Source organism: Macadamia integrifolia, unplaced genomic scaffold, assembly GCF_013358625.1.
Source record: "Macadamia integrifolia cultivar HAES 741 unplaced genomic scaffold, SCU_Mint_v3 scaffold_274A, whole genome shotgun sequence".
Lineage (NCBI taxonomy): Eukaryota > Viridiplantae > Streptophyta > Magnoliopsida > Proteales > Proteaceae > Macadamia > Macadamia integrifolia.
Window position 1 is genome coordinate 96,081 of NW_024870662.1, and position 13,992 is coordinate 110,072.

The following is a 13,992-nucleotide window of genomic DNA, read 5'->3' on the forward strand; positions in this document are numbered from 1 at the left end:
TTAGACCAGCTCATAAGGAGGAATTTGGAGGGCTCGGTTCCTTTCCAAAGGAATGAGCAGAGGAGTCAATAGCTTTGGAGGTGGTGGAGGGGAGGGTCAAAATGTCAGACCAATAGAGGTACAGGGGTTGGAGAATCGATTGAATGAGCACAAGGCGATCAGTATAAGAGAGGACCTTACCTCTCCAAAGCTAGAGCCTTTTCCTTAAAAGGGAAAGCAAGGGAAAGCAAGGGAAAGCAAGGGAAAGCAATGATGAGAGGAGAGGCAGGAAGAGATCAGGGAAGGCCTAGGTATTTGACTGGGAGAGAGCCAAGGGAGAAGCCAATGAGGGCGTGGAGATGGCTTTGGCTCTCTTTGAGGAGGTTGATGCGAAGACCCAAAGGGGATTCAAAAGGTGGAGGGAGAACATAATGCTGGAAACGAATGCAGGATTAGCTTTTGAGAAGATCATGAGCTCATCTACAAAACAAAGGTGGGTGAGCATTAGAGATTTGCATTTGGGGACGGGAGAGATGAGATGCTGATCTGGGAGGATTGGATGGAGCACGAGAGGATCTCAAGAGCTAAACATATGAGGAAAAGGGATAGGGGACAGCCTTGTTGAATGCCAATAGAGGAAGAAAAGTATCCAGCGGAACTACCATTGAAAAGAACAGAGAAGCGAGGGGTAGAAATGAAAGAGTGGATCCAATGAACGAAGGAAGGGGGAAAGATGCAAGAGGACCTTGGAGATGAAATCTCAGTGAATGGAATCAAAAGCCTTATGGATGTCAATTTTGAGGAGGGCAGTAACGGAGTGAGACTTGAGATCCAAACCCTTGACGATCCCATTACAGAGAATGATGTTGTCCACAATGCTTCTACCTGCAATAAAGGTTGATTGGTTGGGGCTGATTAGTGAGTCAATAACAGTTTGAATCCGATTAGCCAAAATTTTTACAATGAACTTATAAAAAAGGTTGCAAAGAGAGATGGGTTTGAAGTTCGACGTGACTTGCGCTCCTTCTTTCTTGGGGATAAGGCAAAGGAAGGAATGATTGATTCCTTTGATTTGGCTAGGGTTCAGGAAGAAGCTCTTGATGGCACAGATGAGATCATCTTGAATGATGTGCGAAGAGGATGACAACCCTATACTGAACCCATCAGGCCCAGGGTCTTCGTCGAAATCAAGGTTCGAAATCTCATTTCGTTTCGGTATTTCAGTGGTTTGAACGACATATAGGCGAGATCTCGATGAATTACATATATATATATTTTTTTACTCAGTTGCCTATTTCAGTTGTCAAACGGCTATATTATGACCTGAAACTTGGTGGGGAGCTTGTTTTAAGGTTAATAAACATGCTTAGAACTTAAATTTACAAAAATATTAAAAAAAATGCAATGTTTTAGAATTGCACCCTTGTTTGGCAACAACCGTCGAACTATTTTGGAAATCTTAGGAAATATTGCTAGAACAAGATATAATATGATCGTAAAACAAGTAAATAATGCATCCAAACCATAATCAAAACATACCTCAACATTAATTAACTAATATTTAGAGTATTAGAGTAATATAGTATGCAATTCCCTAACTTTAAAGTCCCAACTAAAGTCCTCCACTCTTGTCTTACTTTGAAATCTCAAAGTCCAAAATGGCAATATCTCAAGTCCCAAATATATTAGTTATACAATACTAATCATAATGATTGTCTACTGGAAAGCATGGTTCAAGAACTCGGTTGAAACCTATAAAATTTTACAGGTTTCGACGGTATCCCCAAAGGTCGAAATCATGGTTCGAGAACTCGAGCGAATTTCGCACATTTTGTAGGTATCGACCCAGGTCGAAACGAAACCTTAGGGGATTTTAAAAAATCACCTATTTTGACCTGGTTTTGATAGGTATCGACCAGGTTTCCCATGTTTCCCATGTTTCGACCTCTTGTGCATTTTTTCTCCCAAGTGTGGGAAACTTGGAGAAACAGTGAAGATTTTCATCATTTTTTGGCACCTATTAATGCCAAATATCATTTAGGTAAATGATTTACGTAAGATATTATTCATAAATAAGATTTGAATCCAATAAAAATAGTTTAAAAATCAAATTCCTAAAGGATAAAAAGTCAACCCCCCAGTCCAAGAACAAAAACTGGATTTTGGTTATAGGGGCGATTTTCAACTTTTAAATGCTGAGGTTTTTCTCAATTATGAAAATTTTATAAATCCTATAATGTTAAAACATTGCTAAAAACCAAAATTCCGGTAAAATAATCTCTTGGTTTTGATATCCCTAAAATTATTTTCATTCAGGCGATTTTAACAGCATTTGCGCACTTTAAAATAAGTTTGACCGAAGCATAACTATGTCATTACAACTTATATTTAAGTAATCTTAGACTTGTTGGAAAGCGGGTTTTATGTTATACCTAATACAAAAAGTCTCATATAAACATAAAAATCATTTGACCATTCAAATTTATTATAGAACAAGAGCATTTCTCTAAATGTTGATTCTTTATAACTTAATGTGACTTGATGTTGATTTTTTATGATTTGATGTGGCTAAATGTTGATTTTAATGGCTTTTTTTGGGTGAACAATTTAATTCATAACCAAAGGAGAAAAGACATACAAGCCCCTAAAAAGGGGAGGGGGAAGAAGAAAGAAGACAAAGGGGATCTCAATGGGGATCCAGAGTCCTGATCACAGAGCTAGGAAGCTCCCACGAAGTTATAATATGATCATTTCTAGGGAATGGGGAACAAACAGGGGAGACTTTAGAGATCTTTGTTTTGACATAAAAAAATATGGAGCTCCAAATCTTTCCAAGAGGCCGAGAGTTGGAGGTCCATTTTCTTTGATTCCTCTCCATCTAGATCTGACTAATGGTTGCACAGAAGGCAAGCTTCCCCATTGGATTTTAATGACTTGATGTGGCTTAATGTTGATTTTTTATAATATAAGGTATATAACTTACTAAATAATGTTAGAAAAGATAACATGCGTGCCTTGAGGATAGTGAGTCACTACTTGGATGGAACCGCCTAAACACTCTACTTAGAATTGAGTCACTACTTTCAAGTGTTGAGTAATCGAGTCACTACTGTTCAATGTTGATAGATAACTATTGATGATGTAATATTTTTATCTATTTTGGATCATTTGGATTATGTCTTATGTTTTGATGTAGATTGTAGACTATATATAGTCATTATGTAGTAAAGTTCCAGAATTTAAGCCAACAAGTCAGCATAATGATTATTGAACCTTTGGTTCACCACACAAGTAAGACTTTTAAGTGTTTTTTTTTATGAAACTACTGATGTGAATGTGTTAGAAATGTTTAAAATAGGTTGTACACAAAAAATCAGACCAAGGAAACACTGTTTGGGGGTTGAAGCCTAAGTTTCCACCATACTGGGAAAAAATCCCCGGTATCCTCGAAATTTCTCAGATTTCCACCGAAATTTCGGTCTCCCCAATGGTCGAAACCCGATACCGTGAACCTTGGTCGAAACGATATGTCCTGTGACAGGTTTCGACGAAACATAGGAAAATTTTGACCAAATCAACTGGTTCGACCATTTAGGTGGAACTAGGGCCTATTTAAGTTATTTCAAACAAAAACTATTCACTGGTTTCAGTAGATTTCGACCTTCTCTTGTGCATTTTTTCTCCCAAGTGTGGAAAACTTGGGGAAACGGTGGAAATTTTCATTTTTTGACTACCAAACTTAAATCTTCCTCTATGCAAGAAAGACATCTTGTACCAAAAAGGTAAGTCCCAACTTTCCTAAAAAGCATTGTTTTTATATAATATGTTAGTAAATAGGGGTGAATCATGTAATTTTTTTATATGTTGCTTAGGAAGACCCAATCTACGCATTCACGGTGGTCGAATTTTTTTTTACATGTTAATGTTTTTTTTCTATTTGAAAAATGTATTTACCTACAACATTTTTTTGAAAAAAAAATGGGTTAATAGTTGGTCTTTGGTGTTCAACTTAATATATGTTGAAGACCATCAACCTAGGTTGGGATACCTAGCTAATGTTGATAAATCTTATAGAAGAGCGGTGAGAGACTACCAAGACAATTGGGCCCAGAACATATCATGCGATGCATGTCTCTCATTCAGAGGAGTGGCTACGACATCTGTAATGGTACGCAGCTCGTGGGATGGAACCACCTAGACACTCTACCTGGAATTAAGTCACTACTTTCGAGTGTTGAGTAATTGAGTCACTATTGTTGAGTGTTGATAAAGAATTGTTGATGATGTAATATTTTTATTTATTTTGGATTATTTGGATTATGTCTTAATGTTTTGATGTAGATTGTAGACTATATGTAGTCATTATGTAGTATAGTTTCAGAATTTAAGTCAACAAGTCAGCGTAATGATTATCGAAACTTTGGTTCACCACACAAGACTGCGTTTTTTTTTTTAATGAAACTAATGATGTGAATGTGTTAGAAACATAGTTTTTAAGGCGCTGGTAAGAGATGGTAAGGCAATGCTCCGCCTTATGTGAAGTGGCACCTTATGGAGGTTTTTTTTTTTTAAAAACATATTTTAAAATTACTTGATGAAGATTCCAAATATAGATTTTTTATTGGTAAGTGTATGGTTTTGTTAACACTTGAGATGTATGGGATCAACTTTACTCCACCAAAAATAACCAAAACAAACAAAACAAAAATACGATTCCCAAACAGGGTTTGGATTTTGTCAAGGGTTTTAAGGAAGGGTTTTGAGAAAGAATCAAGGAAAAAAGAAGAACCATTGATCCAGGCGACCGTTTTGCTCCGGCAGCGGTGAGCTTCATTCTTCTTTGACAGGAGTAGAAATATAGTGGATGACCTTAGGGTTTAGGCACTCATTTTGGCATCATAGAGGTAAGTATAATAAATACTTATATTTTTTATGTCTTCTTTTCTTTATATTTATAATTTTATTTCATAATTATGTATTTATATTATATGTTAATATGATTGATGATTGATGATTGAATATTGAATATTGATGATTGATGATTGATGATTGATGATTGATGATTGATGAAGATGAACTTAGTTTATTCACTTTATTGATTTGTTTTCTTGATGAATATCTTACAATGGTATGAATATAAACCTTTAATATTTATTTAACATCTGAGTAATAGAATTCAACTAGGATTTGAGCCAAATAGATTGGTTTTATAAAAAAATTACACAAGAACGCTTTAGTCGATAAGGCAACGCTTTATGCCCGCCTTATCGCTAAGGCGCTCCGAAAGACCCTCAAACACCGCCGTCGCCTTACCGCCTTAAAAACTATGGTTAGAAATGTTTAAAATAGGATGTACACAAAAAATCAGACAAGAAAAAGAACACTGTATAGGGGTTGAAACTTAAGTTTCCACCATATCGGGAAATTTCCCTAGTATCCTCTAAATTTCCCAAGTTTCGGCCGAAATTTCAGTCTCCCTAAGGGTTGAAACATGGTCGATACCTGATACCGTGAACCTTGTTGGAAAGGACTATAATGGCCTGGCTAGATTCCACGACCAGTACAATGGAGTCGACGTGCATTTTCCTGATTGCATTACAAATGCATACCACGTCATAGTGTGAGAGAAGAATCGAACGTAGTCCTCCACAACTGCCAAAAAAAACTGTGGCATGCATTTGTGGCGTCAATGGTGAGTAACATATATACAATTGAGTTCCATCAAAGCTATATTAACCATCATTTTTTTAATTTTACATTGATTGAAAATGTATTTTTTAAAACAAAAAATAAAAAATAAAAAATAAAAAATTTATGAACGAAGAAAAAATTTCTACTCTGTGAGGTCATAGATCGGCCTCTAGTGTCTTAACATATAAAAAACCTATCCCTGACCAACATGTATTTATCTTACTATTTAAAAAAAATGGTTTTGGGGAAAGTGGTTTACCTTTCCAAGGCTTAGAAATGTGTAGATCTTCAACTAGGAGTGATCTTCAATAGAACAGATGTGATGATGTGCCAAACAACTTGGCAATGCACTGATTTTGTGAAGTTACAGTCAAGTTGGGTGGAGTCAAGAGAGTTGGAATCGAAATTTTGACTCCTCACGAAATGATGTACAAATAGCATATGTTATAACATTTCGACAAGATACCGAAATGTTACACGAAATTTTGGTAAGATAATGATATTTTTACCGAAACATTATATTTTTTCATTTCGTATATTGTTTCATCTCGGTTAAAAAAAAAAAAAAAGGCCGAAATTTCCATTGACAAGATTTCCAACCATGGTTCGAATTATAGGAGAGAATGGCCGCTAAGATCTCATCATCAGAGGGGATGGCCTGAAGGGAGGGGAGGGTGTGGTCAAGGATGAACTTGTTAAGGAGATTGAGGGGGAGGGGGGACTAGGACAGGGGAGGATGATGGAAAAGATTATCAAAATAAGAGACAGCCTCAGATTTAATGTCATCACCCCTGCTAGATATGAGCTTGGGGATAGAGTTGGCATTGGTACGGGCTTTGATCGAACGGTGGTAGTAGGGAGAATTGGAGTCCCCTAGCTCAAGCCACTTGATTCTAGAATTTTGCTGGAGAAAACTTTCTTCCTAGACAAAAAGGGCATAAAGCTCCGAGGAAACCATCTTCTCCTCATCCACAAGGAAGAGATTATGAAGATCAAGCTGGAGCCTAGCTTGAATACTGTCCAACTTGACTTGGTAAGTCAAGACACGAGCCAAGATGTTGCCAAAGGTGTTGGTGTTCCAGCTTTTGCGAGCCCCTTTCACATTTTTTAGCTTTTTGGCAAAAGCAAAGGGGGGGGGGGGGAAGAGTGGACAGGGTCAAGGATGGCCCAGAATTCATGCACCAAAGGAAGGAAGCTCTAATGGAGGGTCCACAAATCAAAGATTTTGAAGGGCTTAGGGCCAAAGGAGATATGAGGTTGGACAAGAGGGAAATGGGAGTGATCAGAGATGCTAAGGAGGTCGAAACAAGCATAGGATGAGGGAAAGGATTTGAGCCAAGCTGCATTGATGAAGGCTCTGTCTAACTTACAAGCCACCCGATTTAAGTCAATACGGGAGATTGTGCCATGTGAACAATTTCCTTAATACACTCATTGAAGTCATCAAAAGAGGAGGAATCAATAGGGCGACCACCCATCTTCTCAAGACTATATCTAACCACTTTGAAATCCCCTCTAATGCCCGAGGAGTGGGAAGCAACAAAGAGGGCAAAGGATCTGAGCTCCCAGTCAGGGGCACGATTGCGGGCATAGATGGTGGAGAAGAAAAAGAGAGGAGAGCCAGAGGGAGAGGAGAAGGGAATATGGATAGCCTGGGAGGAAGAGGATATGAGGGAGACATAGAGGAGGGCATTCCACATGATCCATGTACGACCATACGGGCAATGTCTATAGATGGAGATAAAGAACCAAGAGGGGGTAATGTATGCGCAGATGCGGGAAGCATTTACTTCCAGCACTCAAGTTTCAACGAGACAAAAAAAGTTGCTTTAGAGGATTTGATGCAGGATCGGATAGAACTACACTTGGCAGAGGAATTGAGACCTCTGACATTCTATATGATCCAAGGGATCATCTAGAACGGGAATGAGTGTGTAGTAAAAGCTCTGCAGATCTGGAGCCTTAGGGGGAGCATGTGAGGGTTTGGAATTTGATCTCCTGTGATACTCTCTAATGGGAGATAGGAGAGGGATGGCAGCAATGGGGGCCAACGCTTTGGTAGTCCCAGGCATGGTTTAAAGTATCTCCGATACCGATACGATACCATTCGATATGTATCTAAATTTAGTTGACTGATACGGTGACCGACACCAATACTTTAATCCTTTCTCTTTAGCATATCTTAATGTATCTCCGATACGATATCCTCCGATATGCATCTTAAATTTAGCCGACCGATACTGATACTTTAATCCTTTTGGTCCCAGGGACCAGAGAGGATAACCTGGTTAATGTATTGACCTTCTTGGAGCCAGCCTTTAGTGGTAGCAAAGTTAACCCGCTTTAGGTGGGCATTCCCAGAAACCACAGAGCAGGGGCTGGCCAACATTCCATCAGTAATAGGGTGCTCAGGAAGGGCTTGAGCTGACCAGAGATTCAAGGGGGCCGCAGTCGGGGAGGCAGCATGCAGGAGGGAGTCACCAGTAGAAGCTGGACCAATCGGAAAGGTAGGGCAGGGGCCCAAGGAAGAAGAGACCGTCAGTGAGGAAGGGGCAGCAGCAACGATAGAGGCATCAACAGAGTCAATGGAGTCGCCAGTAATGGAAGCTATCGAGATGGAGAAACCAGGGAGAAGGCCAGGCAGAAGACAAGAAGGGGAGGGGCTTGAGCGAAGGACATAGTAGAGGGCATAGTTGAAGAAGTCAATCTGGTGAAAGTCACGGTCGTTGCAAAAGACGAAGAGGCAAATGCAGATGAGTGGTGGCCGGTAACTGAAGAGACAATGGAGCCAGCAGTTGAAACCATGGGGGCCGACAGAGGAGGTGATGTAGCCAGACCAGACGAAGCAAGGAAATGTGGCAGGGCAGGATGAGAGGGCACAAGCAGTGGCCGACGAGGGAGCAGATGAGCATGAGGGCGAGGCGAAGGAGCATGCAGATGGAGTTGTACCGGCAGTGATGGCAGAAGTTGGTGATGTGGCAGGGCTTGTAGATGTGGCAGGGGTAGGCAACATGGCAGAGCAGGCATGATTGGGTGTTGTGCAGTTGTGGCTAAGCGGAAAGGCAAAAGACCTAATAAGGGTGGACCAGGATGGGACCCAGGTGCAGGGTAAGTTCCTAGCGGGAGAGAGGGACCCACCTGGAAAGAGCTGGATAAAGATGGGGTCTAGAGCGGTTCAGATATATGGATACGTATAGGTAGATGGGTCGGACCTAGGCAGGTTGTGTTGGAGGTGGGGTGGGTAAGGACTGTGTCAGTGGATGGATTTGTGAGGGAGGTAGGTAGCGTGGATGGCATAAAATGCGTACGAGAGTCAGAGCCAGGCTGCTTGCTAAAGTCAAAGAGGAGAGGCAGCTCACGGCACAAGGGGCTTTCAGACATGGTCCTCCCAGTTCCAACAAAACCAGAGTTGTGCATAGAGGAGCTTTGTTGCAGTTGTTCAACCTCAAGGGTACCAATACCGGCAATCATAGAAGATCTGAGAGACATAGCATCATCAGGAGTAACAGAGGCGACAACAGCAATATTTTCCGCAGCCCTAAGAGGGGGATTGAGGAGATCGAGATTCTCCTTCAGAGTTAGACAATTGAGACAGAAGAGAAGCGGTTTTGCCCGGTGGTCAGCAGAGTCAGATCCATCAGACCAAGGGAGGTAGGCCTGGCACCAGGGGACGAAGGATCTTCATTCGGCAATGGATTGGCCATTCTACTTTGGTTCCGAAGACCATGGTTCCAGCAGTGATTTCTCCCTTTAGGAGGATTTTACGAGGCATCCAGAGAGGGAGCGGGGCAAACAACAGTCTACTCGTTTTTGGGGGAGTAGGGGGCAGTTTTGTGTCAAATGTTTTACAGATGGAGCAAATGGGAGGGAGCCATTCGTAGTGAACCACCTGAGAGAAGGCAAACCCTTCATCGTTATCGATGGAGACCGGAGTAGGCAGGAGCATTCTTCAGAGATCTTGACACAAATCCGAGCAAAGGTAAGGCAGTCTTTGAGGCGGTGCAATGGTCAGATTTAAGGGGCTTGCCAATGACGGAATCAACGATACTAAGACCTTTGAAGCACTAATAGTGAAGTGGCAGGTTAGGAAGGGAGACCCAAACCACAGTCGGCTTCTTGCCAACAAGCCAAGGACCACCATCCAGGGCTTGGTTCTTATCATCTTCGCAGAAGAAGTTGAAAATAACAAATGCCTTCATCGAGGAGGTTCATGGAAAACATGCTAGAGGATCTCCATTGACGCATTAGTGAAGCTTTCACCATAGGGAAGGGAGGCCTACTCCCTAGAGTGCCTGATGATGCAATTTTTCTACTTCTCTATCTCTGAAAAAAGCAAGCCAGAAGGCAAAAAGCCCACCAGAAACTCATTGATGAGGGTGGAGGGATGAAGGACAGGGGAAGGCCTTCGCGGCAAGGGGAGTAGTGATGGAAAGAGGCTACAGTTTTCCAGGTTCAAGGATAGGTGGAGGGGGGCCGTAGACTGGGGAATGGAAGAGGGATCATCTGGTGAGGGGTCAACAGTCGAGGCATGGTGAAAGGGAGGAGAGGCTGGGACGGAAGAGGGGGGCAGGAAGGGAGCTCCGGCAGCAGGACACGCCAGAGAAGGGAGGGTCGTGGGGAGAACCGACTGAAAAATGGTGTGTGAGGAAGAGATCTTAGTAAGCACCGTGGCTTGAGAATGTAGCTCGAATAATTGACTACCTTAATAACAATGATACAATGAGTCCCTCCCAGCTTGAACAGTTTTTCTTTCTTCTTTTTTTTTTTCCTTTCAAAAGGGCAGAAAGGATACAAGTTCAGCAGAGTAGATAGGTCGTGCAGTTCCCGCCCTCTTTCTGCCATGTGGCATGCTCAATTGGAAAAATTGGACCAATTTAATGGGACAGTATATTTGTCAGGTGTCAAAGTTGGTGCCCTGATTCACTAATATGGCCCACCTTGTGTAGTTATACTCCACATTTTACCCTGTATTTTCAAAAACCCAGAATTTTTGCAAAGATTGTATCTAACAAATTTTCTTTGCTTTATGTTTTTTACAATAGGAAATGCCAGATTGGACCAAGATTGGGAAAAGGTAGGAACTGAAAAGCCGCTGGAGCTGCACCAAGGTGCAAGTTCAGCAGTTGTGCATGTGCTTGACCTTAGAATAAAATAAAATGAAGTATGATTAAGGATGACTTCACATGGCTACGAAGAACGTGTTAAATGCTTTGAGCACAAGAAGTTCCTGACTAAATTTCTACTTCTGAGGATACAAAGATGTAAAAGTCCCTACAACAGTGCAAGAAAAGGACAAACCTTGATTGGGAAATGTGTTTACAATGCTCACAACTTCATCCCTAGATATCCCATCCTTCTTGTACATTCTGTAGACAATATTTACAATATCTTCATGGGTTGGTCGCCTGCTTCACAGACAATATTTCACGTAAGGAAAGTTACTGACCAAATAAAAAAATTTAGAATATCATACTGGACACCTATGTGCCAAAATCAGCAGTAAGTAAGCATAATCATATGAAGAGGAAATTAATTGGATACTTTATAAATATGACCAGATAGACATTTCTCCTCGAATGATAAGAAACTAGCGGATTAAAATAAATACCATTGACCACTTGACATAGCCTTATTATGCACTACTAGCAAAGGGAATTATTAAATCGTTTAAAAAATTCTCATTGTACATAAACCACATTAAGCAATCAAGCAAGTGGAAACATTGGAAGTCGGGTTTCAAGAACAAAACTGACAAAAATGATAATAAGCGCATACTACAAAAGAGGAGATCTATTTCTAGTTTTACTTCTTGCAATAAGCTGATTGTGTAAAAGGCTTATACTAGAAGAGACAGTTACAAAGAACAGCAGAATAGACCATTGTTCAATGAAAGATTGAACCCACTGTTGGTCCATTTCCAGAAGTTGGCACCTCGAAGATAGTTTATGGAGCTCGATGGTATAGGTATGAACATCATTGTTGCCTTGTTGAAAATTGAGCAATTTATGAAACATCACCTTCGCATAATTAGGAGGAACAAATTTCTCAGTAAGAATTCGCTTCATGACATCCCAATTGGCTACGAGTCCAAGTCGCCTGACAAACCTAGAATGTGGTATATCATCCCACCATGAACATGTGTACCCAATAAACTTGGTAAGGATGAGTTCACACTTCTTGTCCGGAAGGGATTTATAAGCAAAAAATCCTCTTAACTTTGGTAATTCAGTCAAGAAATTATTTGGGTCCCTTTTCACCAATGAACTCTGGAACCTCAACTTTGATGCCATAATCTTTGTTAGAAAATTGTCGTGTAACATCCTGGGGTCAACTGGATTAAGTTGCTACCTGTAAGGTGTATCTTCGATCCGTAAGGTATGAAACAAAGGAGCTGGTGTAGATAATCATTCTTCAGCTCGCTTGTCGGACCTCTTTATAAAAGTAGTCATCTCTTCCATAAGCTTGTCAAGCTTGGCCTCATTCCTCTCAAGCCTAGCATAATTATTTTGTTGATTTTCACGCAGTACCCGTTGACCCAGCTAACTTATGATACAATTTTTGTAACTCAACATTCGTGACCTCCCACGGTTAAGAAACTGCAGGAAATTTGCTTTGATACCACTTGATGCAGATCCGTGGTTTGATAACTTGAAGTTGAATCGCTACGGGCCCACAAGAACAATTGATAGACTAAAATTCAATAACAACTAGAAGATCTGTAAATAAACTCAAGTTTCCAAATGGGGTGGAAATTGTGTAAATAAATGGAAGTTTAGAAGGGAGCGGCAGACTAGTATTTTGATTGAACTTCAAGACATACGCAATAGTTACAATATGCTAGCAGAAAGGGTAATTCAGGAATTAGGAATAAAATAAGGACGAGAGAATAATAGAGGAAGGGTAAAATGGTCAAACCAAAAATTAGATGCTCCAAACGAAACCCATGACTCAGCCTTCTTCTTCCTCCTTAGACAACCTTCAATGAGAAAGACCAGCAGCTTGCAAAGGAGAAACCCACGGCCCTGGTTCTTTTCTTTCAACCCTCATCTATTCACTTGAGAATAGAACGTAACAAAACGCTACATCTGTTCAAAGTGGTCACTTTATTTAGCAAGTGGTTTTCGACCCCGCGAAGGAGAGATCTCCTTGAAATCTTCTCTGTTAGGCCTGAAATTTCAGGCGTAGAGTCTCAAGAGGAAGCTCCTCCAAACCCACAAGATAGTTGCTCAGATTGGCAGGCTGGAAGGATGTAGGGAGACCCTGAGATAGAAGCTGGCAGTAGATGTTGTTGCAGCCTAGTTGCAGGTTTCGATTGGCCCAACTGAAGGGGAGATTTGAGCTGATTTTCAGGGGTTTTGTCACCGAGGAGAGGCCTGCCTTTGGTCAAAGTCTCGGCCCAAACAGATCACACATAAAGGAGATAGATCAACTTCATGAGGGCTGTAACTACCACCCAGAAACAAGGGTTTGGCCAGTAAGAGAAATACTGATAAGAAGGAGAAGAAGATAAGGGAGGGAAATAAGAGAAGAAGGTCAGGGAAGGGGAGGGAGTTCCATACAGCACATGGCAGCCATAGCTTTAACCAAAACAAATATTCAATTCTCCAGAACTCTTTCTTTCTCCATCGAATTACACCAATATGAAGGAAATCTAACCAACAAAAATGGAAATCAAATATTCTAAACCAAAATAAGTCCTAAGTTTCTACCCAAGTAACCCAACTTCCTAAAATAAATAGAATAGAGCATTGTTTGAAACAAACTCCCAAACTTTTTGTAAACCTGGAATAATAGAGGATGATAGATCATAAGCTTTTAAGGATCACTTAAAACCAATAAACCTTCCGTGCAGAAATCCAGCAAAGAAGAGTTCTCTGTTTTTATGTACCAGCAAAATTTAGCCAGAAGAACTAAATTTACATCCTTAAGCCAACGAATGCCTAATCCACCCTCCTGTTTAGGCTTACATACAGAGTCCCATTTCACAACTATGGCTTTTGAAGTGCTAGCATCTCCGCTCCATATACAATTCCTGATCCACTTTTCCATTGTTGAATAGAAGAAGCAGGCCGTAGATACACAGAGAAATTGTGAATCGGGATACTACTCATTGCAATCTTCACCAGTTTAACCCTTCCTAGTAAAGAGAGGAGTTTCCCCTTCCAGCCTGATAGCCTAGCTTTAAATTGCCCATCAAAGGGAGGATTCTATCCCTTTTAACACGCCACCGTAAATAGCAAGTTGGAAAATGACATTCTGGGACATTTAGAGCGTCTTTAATCCTGCGCTTCCTGTGAACAAGGATCGAGCCTAGAAAATTTT

At 40.8% G+C, this 13,992-nt stretch overlaps 1 protein-coding gene across 1 annotated transcript in view; it reads right to left on the bottom strand.

Moving 5' to 3' along the window:
• LOC122071594 (ribulose bisphosphate carboxylase/oxygenase activase, chloroplastic) overlaps positions 1-13,992 on the bottom strand; it is a 139,161-nt gene that overhangs the window by 64,896 nt on the left and 60,273 nt on the right. The window contains exon 9 of the mRNA XM_042635983.1: positions 10,969-11,078. Within this exon, the coding sequence (XP_042491917.1) occupies positions 10,969-11,078 (110 nt within the window). The remainder of the gene's footprint in view (positions 1-10,968; positions 11,079-13,992) is intronic.